The 10,964-nt window shown below is 45.0% G+C and overlaps 1 protein-coding gene across 1 annotated transcript; it reads left to right on the top strand.

Annotated features, from left to right (window-relative positions):
• Window positions 1-3,083: 3,083 nt before the first annotated feature.
• On the top strand, window positions 3,084-8,847 carry FAM241B (family with sequence similarity 241 member B). The gene is made up of 3 exons (XM_069071461.1): window positions 3,084-3,222; window positions 4,843-4,960; window positions 7,346-8,847. The coding sequence occupies exons 2-3, from the start codon at window positions 4,868-4,870 to the stop codon at window positions 7,613-7,615; spliced, it is 363 nt and encodes a 120-aa protein (XP_068927562.1). The 5' UTR covers window positions 3,084-3,222; window positions 4,843-4,867; the 3' UTR covers window positions 7,616-8,847.
• The last annotated feature ends 2,117 nt before the right edge of the window (window positions 8,848-10,964 follow it).

Below are 10,964 nucleotides of genomic sequence, written 5' to 3'. Positions count from 1 at the left end.
CCTTGATTTTCAGTCAAAAGATCGGGATACAAATTCTGCCTTTGAATGCTTTGTGTGACCTTAGATAAGCCATGGAATATTTTTGAACCTCAAAATCTTCATCTGTACAATGGGGAGAATATACCTGCAATAGCTACCTCTCTCACAGTATCATTGTTAGGAATATGCTTTGTAAACTTTAAACTGAGTTACTGTTGCTATTATTCATTCAAAAGACCTAGGTTTAAATCCTGTTTCAGTCATTTGCTGGCTTTATGACCTTGAGTAAGTTACTTTTCCTCTTTAGGCCTCAGTTTCCTTCTCTGTAAAATGAAAGAGTTGGACAAGACAGCTTCTGAAGCTCCTCTTCTGAATTCCAGGGTCTTTTGTTAGCACTTTGCATATAAGACCTTGAATTATCTTCTCATCTGTGTTTGACTGGTCTCTTCAGTTAGACTGTGACTTCCTGGAAAGCAGGAGCTATTTCTTGAATTAAGTCAAACAAGGCATAGCTGGATAAATATCTCTACTTTTTCATTCTCTATTCTCTCCTCAACCCCATTGCAATCTGGGATTACTGAATGGGTAGACAAGCTGAGCCTGGGAAAGACCTTAATTTAGAAAGGCCAAGGTCTCCCACTGCATCTGGGACTAACACAGTTGTCTTGACCTATGTCTTGCCAATGGACCCCAATGACTCAGGAGGAGAGAGTGAGGCTGCTAACTTTTAGAAGCCCTGCCTCACTCAAATCCAATGCACTTGCAGGTCAAGACATCACCCTCTTGATATCATTGGTCCTCTTTGAGAATGAAGGACAAAGAACAAATGACAAGAATAACAATAATCTGTTAGCACCCACTTTTGTCCGGCTGCCCTCCCCAAAGACTTCCTGATCACTAAAATCAGACACCTGCCCTTACTTTTCGATCTCAGCTCAGTCTCGTCAAAACTTCACACAGTTGACTTTCCCATTCTTATATGTATTCCTCGTTTGGACAGATCTGTTTGTTGTCTACCCTGTTAGACTGTGAGTTTCTTGAGAGCAGGGTCTGTCTTTTGCCCCGTTTTGTATCCTTAGCACTCAGCACAGAGCCTGGAACTTGTTGGTGCTTAACAAATATTTGTTGACTGACCTAGTTCTCTCAAGACTTCAGATATAACATATTCTTCCTGGTCCTTTTCTTAACTTCATTTATCCAATTACCAAGCAAATGTTTACTATGGGCCATGGGCTGGGGATACAAAAACAACATATATAGCCCCTGACCTCATGTAACTTATATTCTACCAGGGGAGGGGAAAGCATGATTATATGTAGACAAATGCAAAATTTATATAGAATAAAAAAGAAGTATAGGGGAGGGATGCTACCAAGGAAAGAACATGAAAGGCATGTATTGGAGGTGGTGATCAAGAGTAGCCTTGAAAGGAATGATTGATTCCAAGGGGCAAAGTGGACACTCAGAAAACATTAGAATCTTATACTCCCACATACATTTGGTGGGTGCTTTTAAAAATTTTATATGTATACTTATATATATACTTTTATATGTATACTTTTATGTATACTTATATATATGTACTTTTATATGTATACTTAAATGTTTGGTTTTTGTTCAGGGCTACTAAGTTTATATTTTTAAAATATAAAAGACTGCATAGAATATGAATATAATTTTCAAATATATCCATACTTTTCCTTTCCTTACCTTACTCAGCAAGTTGTCCCTTACAATTTAGATTTAAAATAGAAAGAAAAATTTTTAAAATCCACCAACATATTGACATCAGTCTGGCAGTGTGTAAAAAAACACCCAAAAACAAGAAACCTCCCAATCCCCATCCAACAACAAACAGTGAAATTAACTTTAACAAGTGACAAAATTGTTTTATATAGTTTTGTCTACTTTCTTAGCCTTGCATCATTTTATATAAATCTTCCCATAATTCTTTGCATTTTTCTGCCCTTTTTATGAAGGTCAATATTTCTTTCCATTGATTAAAACATAGACACACACACATTTGTTCAACCATTCCTCAAGTTATCAGACCCATGACTAAAATCCAACTCAAATTCTACCTCCTCCAGGAAGTCCTTCCTGATTCTCACAGTCATCTTTGGATCTCACACAGCAAAATCTACTATGATGCATATTCTCCTTCTCTGTCAGAATATTGTATATTAGGGGTATCTGTATTTTTTTCTCTTAGGCCCCATCTGTCACCCCTTAAGGTCCTCAGTTTTATCTAAACTTTGATCTCTCCTATTGCTTAGTCTAGGGTTCTGTCCACTTAACTGAAGTCTTTTGAATTGAACTGAATAGAAAACTCCAGGCTTCTGTTGTGCTTAGCACCCAGCTGCTCTCTAAATATCTAGTGATTGATTGATGGATTGCCTGATTAGTTGTCAGCCAGCTGAGAATAAGATAGATGCTGGATTAGTTAGACCTGGGGTTCTTAACCTGTTTTCTTTTGCTTTTTTTGTTTTTGTCAGTCTGGTAAAGTCTTTGGACAGCTTTTCAGAAGAATGTTTTTAAATGCATAAAATGAAATACAAGGAATTATAAGAGAAACTAATTATTTTGAAATACAGCTATCAATATATTTAAAAAACAAGTTCTTTTATCCCATGTCAAGAACCCTTGAATCATATTGCAGAGGAGGAAAGAGATGGTTGGAGGGGATGGGAAGTGAGAGGGACATTTAGGTAGGGGTTTGTAGGGTTTGAGACCAAAGGATCTTAGCAGCCAGTTAATTCAAGGCACTCATTTTACAGAGGAAAAGAAAGCCTAGAAAGAGGAAATCACTTGCCCAAGATCACACAGTTAGTAAGGAGCTGACCAGGGGAAATTGAACCCAAGTTGTTGGATTCTTTTTCTTCATCACCTGTCGGTGCTTGGGAAGCTTGGGAGGGCAGCCTGGAGAAAAGGAGGCGCACGCTTGGGATTTGGGTGGATTTGGCAGGTGAGGCCAATTTCAGGCAGGAGTTGGGGGCCCTGCGCCCCTCCTCCAGGCTCCGGCTTCACCTTCTCAGTGCAGAGCCCAGGCAGCTGCAATTTCTCCCAGGGGCCTTAAGAGGGGAATGCTGAGCTCCTTCGTCTTCTCTCTGTCGCTTCCTGTCATGCCAGGTTGGAGGAAGTGGGAGGTGGGGCCGGAGCGCTAGCAGCCGCCCCGCAGCTTCAGGGAGCCAGGCCAGCCGGCAGTGGACAGCGACGGGGCCAGGGAGCTGCATCCCTCCACAGGTAGGGAGGGAGGGGGCCATGGGCTGAGGCTTTCCCCTTATTCTTCGGACCCAGCGCTCCTGGAGAACGTTGGGAGGGGCCTGGGAAGCAGAGGCTGCCTTCTGTCCTCGGTCCCTTCCTCTGGACTGTGCGGCCTCTGCTTCGCAATCTGCCTGCTTCCGACTCCCGTGATGCTGCCGGGAGGAGGATGACCGACTACGTGCTGGGGTCGTGAACAGAGCCTTGGATCAGGAGTCAGGGGCTCTGAGGCCCTCCACAGGGAGTCGGAGGACCTGGCTTCCCTGCTCTGTACTACCTGACTGACCTCGGGCCAGGCCCTTTACCTTCTAGGGGCTCAGTTTCCTCATCTATAAAATCAGGGGCTTTGAGGTGCTTTCAAGGTCTTAATGCTATGATTCTGTTAGCTGTATTCTGAGAGATCAGCCCTGAAAGCAGCCAGGGTTTCCATTTCCAGCATCTCTTAGAGATTGGACCCCATCTTTTCTTTCTTTTCTCCTTTCTCTTCCCCCTCCCCCTCTCCCCCCCTCCATCTCTACTTCCCCTTTACTGAAGGTTTAATGACAACAATTTATAAGGGGATCCTCTGTGTAATCCCACCCCGACCATTTGCTTATCAGCATCAACTGGATGAGATTAAGAAGCCCCCGGGGTTGAGTTTGAGACTTTGGCAGGGACTTTGAAAATGAAGCCTCTCATTTTGTGATGCTTTTGAGGCCCAGAGATGACCAGGGACTTGTCTGAAGTCACGAAGTGGCAGAATTCGCATTTGAACCCAGAATGATACAGCAAAAATGTATTTAAAAAAAAGAATTCTCAGTGTTCTGTTCTTTCTCGGATCATTGGGCAGGTTTCTTGGCCTACACTGCCCCTCCTCCCTTACAAAACATCTTCCCTGAAGGCTCTGTCCTTTATTTAGTTCTGTAAATGGGGTACTGACAGTGACCATTGACATTGTTTTGTGATTTTTCCATCCTGACTTCACTCAATTATTGTAGTCAGGGTATATATTGTACTTCACGTTCTGCTTTTTTCGTTCTCTCTCTTTTAATGTAATTGTCTTTTGTGTTTTCTAAATATTTTATGTCTGTCATTCCTTCTGGCCCAGTAATTGACCATTGAATTAATGTGCCATAACCTGTTCAGCAGATCCTCATTGCTGCTTCCCCACTTCTCAGATAGTGAAACTGATGCAACAGAATGGACTTCAGAGGGGACCCAGGTGTCCTGGTTCCCAGCTAGATTGGGGGTATCCCGCTTAGTGCCTAGAAGGATACAGAAGCCATTGTCTCCCATTCCTGATGTGCCTGTGTCTAGACTGGGAATTTTCTAGTTAGCTAATTCTGATCAATTTCCCCCCCACCTCCTTCTACAATTAGGTTAAAAAAAAACACACCAAAAAACCACAAAAAAACCCCTCTCTCTCCCTGACTTCTATGGACCTGGGATTTGAAGGTCAACTGCAATATTTAGTAGCTGTCTAACTCTGGACCAGAGTAGCAGAGCCTCCGTTTTCCCCTTTGTAAAATGGGAACAATAATCACAAGCACATTTACTACCTCATCGGGATTCAGTAAGGAGAGGCTTTTTATAAACAGTAAAGGGCTATTTTTGTTGCTGCAGGTCCCACCTACCAGTGCCTCTGAAGATGGTGAGGATCTTGGCCAATGGGGACATTGTACAAGATGATGACCCTCGAGCCAGGGCCAGCACCTCCTTCCGGAACATCACATCTCGCCAGGTAGGGGATAGGAACTCCTGGGACCCATCATAGCTTCTCCTGCTTTTTTTTTTTTTAAAGCAATTGGGGTTAAGTAACTTGCTCAAGGTTACACAGCCAGTTATTATTTCTGGGTGTGGTGCTGCGTATCTGAGCTCGGATTTGATCCAGGTCATCCCGACACTGGAGCTGGTGCTCTTACTTGCTGAGCCACCTGGCTGCCCCTAAGCAACTGGGGTTAAGTAACTTGCTCAAGGTTACATGACCAGGTGTTTCTGGGTGGGTGCTAAGTGTCTGAGCCCAGGATTTGATCTCCAGGTGTTCTCAACACTGGAGCCGGTGCTCTTACTCGCTGTGCTACCTGGCCGCCCCATAGCTTCTCCTGCTTAAGTTTTCCCTACAAATTCTAAAATTTGCACCATATACATTCAAGAGTTGGAAACTCCTCCTATTTCTAAATTTCCTATAGCGATAGCTATATAGATAGATGAACTTGGAATTAATAAGATCTGGATTCAATTCCCTCTTCAGACACATTCCTAGTATGAAACTGGATAAATCACTTTTCCTCTCTGTAAAAAGAGTATATTGGCCACAGGGTTGTTATCAAGTTCAAATTTATGTTAAACACCTTGCAGATCTTCCAGGGCTATATTAACATGAGCTGCTGTTAGTTATGATTATTTTACAAAGTTCTTTTCCTACAACAAACTTGGGAGGGAGGTGGTGTCAATATCATTCCCATTTTACAGATAAGGACACAGTCTTGTAGGGATAGAGTGTCATGCCCAGGATCATCCAGCAAGAGACAAACAGAGCTTGGATTTGAATACAGGTTTCTTTCCACCACTATACCTTGGCGACTCCAGTGACCTGATACCCAGACTGAGCATTCCCCTCATAAACGATGATTTCTTGGATTCCCAAATGTGGCTGGGGACTCTCTCCTTGTCTAGCAAACTTGCCCATGATGTCCTTTCCCTTGAGATAGTATGGCACTGTGGATAGAGGTCTAGCCTTAATACCTAGAAGATCTGTATTTGGCACCTACTGGCCATCGGACTCTGGACAAGTCCTTTGACTTTTTAGAAGTTGTTGATCTGCCTCTGTGGAAGGCATTTCCACAAGAGGAGTTCTCTAGGAAGATATTAAAAGTCTAGAATTAGATTTAAGTAGGAAATTTAAAAAAAATTAAAGCAAAATCCAACTGTAGGGGAGTGGTAGAACCAGGGGAGGAACAGAAAGTTTTAGCCAGTGACTGTAAAATGATGCATCTGTCCTCCTTTCAGAGGAGGGAAGTTGTGAAAGCAGATAGACAGATCATCACCATTTGTACAAAGCACACTTGTTTTTGCCTCTCTTTGGAATGTGCTCGGATGCGTCTCTTCTTTCTCAGCCTGAATCTGTCCCTTTCCTGTTTGGAGACCTTCATGGGACACCTTCCACATCCCCAGCCCTGTGCTAATTTCTCTGAGTTAGAAAAGGAAAGATAGGTTCCCTCTCAAGAGACAGTGCAGGATTCAGGAAACCTGGATTTCAGCCTTAGGCTGTTCACTGTGTGACCTTGGCCATTATGCTCCCACTTTCTGGACTTCTGTTTCCTCATCCATTGAGGCTGAACAGCGAAGTGGGAGTCAGGCAGTCCCAGCTTCTAATCCTGCCCGTGATATTTAATAGCTGCTGGGCACTTCACTTAATCTCCTTGAGCCTCACTTATTGAATCTGTAAAATGGAGATAATAACTTGCTTTCCAGGGTTCTACCTAGTTGCCTGCCCCCCTCTTTTGGTTTGATGGAGTTCTGATATTGATTTGTCTAAGGACCATTTCTATCCTATTATTTTTTAATGTAAAATGTTTTTCTTACTATTGTATAGGCATCATTTATTATTCACTGAGGTTTCTATTGACTCTGAATGTATGATTGCATGATTTATTTCAAGGAACTCGTGGTCTGCCTGGAATTCTGAGCAAAGGCCTAGTGTGATTGAAGGGGAAGGAGTCATTATTGCCCTGCCCAGCCTTGGCACTGTCATGGATGTAACAGTTGTCTTTGCCCAATTGACTGTTTTGGATGAATGTTGGTAAAAGGAAATGGCTGTTGGTCTGGTTATCCCTCAGGCTTTTTGAAAAGCTCCTGGGGGCAAAGATTCCTTGGAACAATTGTTCTCCATGATGCCTCCTTTGCTCAGGATTCCAACAGACTCTTTGGAGTTCTTTTAGTGTTGGAAGGAAACTCAGAGGCCATTTTACAGATAAGGAAACTGAGACCCACAGAGGTTCAGTGACTTACTCAAAGTCATACACAATCAGTTACCAAGTCAGTGTTCAAACCTTCTCAGATCTTTTCACTCTATGCCTACTGTCCTGTTTACTTCCCCTATTTTTTTTTTCCTATTCCTTTGCAGAACTTTTTCGCCAGAGGAGAAGACCAACCTCATGGGGGCCCTGCCCCAAACATTCATCACTTGGGGCCCAGGCAAGGTGCCCATCGCTCTCCATTCTCTGATATCAATCAGCAGCTGGTGAACCTGGGTTTTCCACTGTGGCGCCTGGGGGACCAGGTGGTGGAGCCCGTGATGTCCATTCTTCTTCTGTTCTTGGTCATGATGCTGGGAATTCGTGGGCTGCTGCTGGTGGGCCTCGTCTACATGGTGTCCCAGTTGAGCCTTCGATGACCCTGGGGAGGGGAAGGGAGGGAGAGGGGAGCTCCTGTGAGAGTGTATGTGTCTATGTGTGAATGAGCTCTAGTGCTTGAATAAGAACTAAGGGGTGACTAGTTGGGGGTGAGGGTTGGGTCCTTCCACTGAAGGTCTCTTACCTTTTGGGAAAAGGGCCCCAAGAAAACAAGGAAGTGTCTGCTGCTGTCTCCTATCTCTGCTCAGTTTCTGTCAGGAGAAGACCTTGCCATAAGCGGGGACTTCTGATCCAGGAGCCTTTTAACTTGTAAAGACCCCACCCCTTTTTTGTTCTTGTAGCTGGAAGACCATGTTAGAGGAGATCCCCAAATTCTCTCTTAGTTCCTCCACTAGACTTGACTGAGGCTCCCAGGGATGGAGGCTGGGAGCTGGGACTGAAACCAGTTCTCCAGACCCTTCTTGTCAAACCTTCATTTTAGCCTGGGGGTTTTCCCTTTTTCTTTCCATCTCTAGCAATTCCAAGGAGGAGGCAGCCCACAGAAAGTCAGGCTATTCACCAGTGGTAAACCTTGGGTGCAGGACAGTTGTCACCAGACAAGGCAAAGTTCTTGGAGATGATTTTTAACTGGGCAGGGAGATGGGAGGTGTATTGCTTCCTGGACCTGGGAATGGGGATAGGCTAGAGGGGGTGGCTAATTCCTAAGACTATTTTATCCTTCCCTCTCTGATGTTGCACCATAGGACTTTGTAAATCTCTTCGAATCTGAAAGGGACAAGGTTGGGTTGGTATTTTTTTTTTAAATTGTGGGGATCTTATCCTGAAAACTCTGGCTAGGCTTAGTGTACAGACAGAAAGAAACCTGTATGGAAATAGGGCTCATATCTGTGTGTGTTGTGAGGAGGGGAGGCGTCAGTCACTGCCTTTGGACCAACCTACACCCTCTTTAAAGGCCTTTTTCTAAGATGTTTTTGGGGGAGGGAGAGGACAGAGACAGGTCTAGAAAAGCCTTAGCTGGACAGGCCAGGTCTCAGAGACCAAGCTGCTCTGGAACCAGTGTGTGTGAGTGAATGCAAACCCAACCCTTTTTTCTGGGTGAGTTTCCTGGCCAGTGGCTTCACTGGAGCCTTGTACCCAACTATAGCCCTGGGATGGGAAGTCTGGGCCTGCTGTGGGAGGGGCAGACCATGGGGGACCCCAGCTACTGGGGTGGATCACTGACATTCCTGGGGTGCTGGGGGAGCTCTCTGTCAGAACATGACTCCTTTCTCAAGGCAAGTCTCTACTGTGTCTTATTTATAGGCTGGGAGGGGGACATCTTGTGTATGGGACAGACTCCTGATAGACCCCCACCCCTGTAAAATGAGGGAGGTCGGGCTAGATGAGTCCTGATCTGGCTCAGACATTCTGTGTGCCAAGGATTCTTTCAGCTCACATCTATGATGTGTCGCAAAAGCAAAAGAGAAGAGGTAGACAGAAATGGGGGGGGGGGCTGGTGAATGATGGTAAGCCTCAAAGGTATTGAGGTGGGGCCCAGGCTGTAAACACTGGTAGACCTGACCTTGAATTAGAAGGCTGGGGGTCATCTAGTCTGATGGGAACAAAGATACAAAACTTGGGGTAGGTTTGGGAGGAGGGAGAGGGTGAGGGCTTTATTTTCTTCCCTGTCTCCCTCTATCTCCACATCCAGAGAGAATCCCTATGTTCCAGTGGTGGTCCCCTAGGGCTCTTTCTGTCTTGGATAGAGTGGACCCACTATGCTAGATTTGCCTGGCAAAGCCAGGGTCTTCCATGGTGGGCTTGAGGGGCTAATCCTGCCATATAAGGCCAGCTTTAGGGGTTTTCTGTTAATCCTTGGACTAATCCCCCTAAGTGGCTACATTTCCAAGTCAGTTTGGATTTGCAGCCTGGCTGCTCTGGGTTTCAACTTCCCCCTCCTCCAAGTGAGTCATTAACCTTGATTGACTTGGGGTTGGTAACCCCTGGCTACCCTATCCCAACCTCTTGCTTTCAGACTCCTGATTGACCTGCCTGTGGAAGAAGGAATGATCTTTATGAATGGGATAATGGGATCACCAGAATTTGAGCTGGAAGTGACCTTAGGGAGACTGAATGGAGCCCCTCAAAGCTCTAGGATTGAGTGACTTGCCCACACAGGTAGTGAGTGAGCTGGGATCTGAGCCCAAAGGGGACTCTGAGGCCAGAGCTCTTTCTCACAGCGATGTCCTTTCTTGGAGAGCATTGCCTGGCTTTCACCTCTAAGAATCTGCCCCTCTGAGCTCATCTCTCTTCTTCCCCCACCCTAGCCCTCTGTAGGAGGGATGGATCCCATTTCATAGCTGGGAAGACAGAGAGAGGGCAGGGAAGAGATTCACCCAAGGTCAGAGTCCCATAGTTAAATGCTTTGATCAGTGATGGAAGGTGATGATTTTCTTAGCTGTCACTACTAAGGAAAGAATTCCAAGTTGAGGTGTTATTGAAGGTCAGGTCTGGAAAGGACCTTACTAGTCTGGTCTACGAATTTCAGAGAGGAAATCTATCAACCATGTATTAAACACCTACTATGTGCCAGGAATTCAATAGCAAAAATAAAACAACTTTTACTGTTCAGTTGTTTCAGACTCCTTGGGACCCCATTTTGGGGTTTTCTTGGCAAAGATCCTGGAGTGATTTGCCATTTCCTGTTACAGATCATTTTACAGATGAGGAAATTGAGGCAAACAGGGTTAAATGACTTGCCCAGGGTCCCACAGCTTGTAATTCTCTGAGGCTGGAATTGAACTTGGGTCTTCTTTACTCCAGGTCCAGCACTGTCCCAACTGCACCAAGTATGGTTACAAAGCTGGAAAGGGGCCAGGTTGTGAAAGACTTAAAACATCAGATGAATGTATATTTGAGTCTTAGGGGTAATTTGGAGCCATTGAAGTTTGTGGGATAGGTAAGTGATGTGGTGTGACTTCTGGAGGAAACTAAAACCCAGAGAGGTGCACTGATTTGCCTAAGACCCCTCAACCAGCATCACAAATAAGACCAAATCCACCTGCTCTGATACACCTAGCCCAGGGCTCTTTCCAATAGGCAACCCTATCTTGTACCAGAATTGATTCTTGCTATGGGGGGGGGGGGGTGGGGGGGGGAAAGGAAGTCCCTATAAAGGGGAAGTTTTCCAAGGGGCTGGGAATTCCCTTAATATAGGAGAGTCCTTGGATTGTCTACTCCAATCTCTCTGTTTGCCTACGTTCTTTTCATTTCCCTGTGAGCTTCTCCCCACCTCAGCTACCACATAAGGCAGATCCCATAGTGCATGGTTGTCCTTGGGAAAAATATTTATCTGACCCCTTCTTCCCTTCCAGTCTTCTTCCATTTACTCTCCTTCACCTACTCTTATGA

The sequence above is a fragment of the Petaurus breviceps genome, unplaced genomic scaffold (genome assembly GCF_028583685.1).
Source record: "Petaurus breviceps papuanus isolate PSGF00001 unplaced genomic scaffold, PetGlider_PUasm1.0 90825, whole genome shotgun sequence".
Lineage (NCBI taxonomy): Eukaryota > Metazoa > Chordata > Mammalia > Diprotodontia > Petauridae > Petaurus > Petaurus breviceps.
The sequence above is the reverse complement of the archived record's forward strand: the minus strand, read 5'-3'. Positions and strand labels throughout refer to the sequence as shown.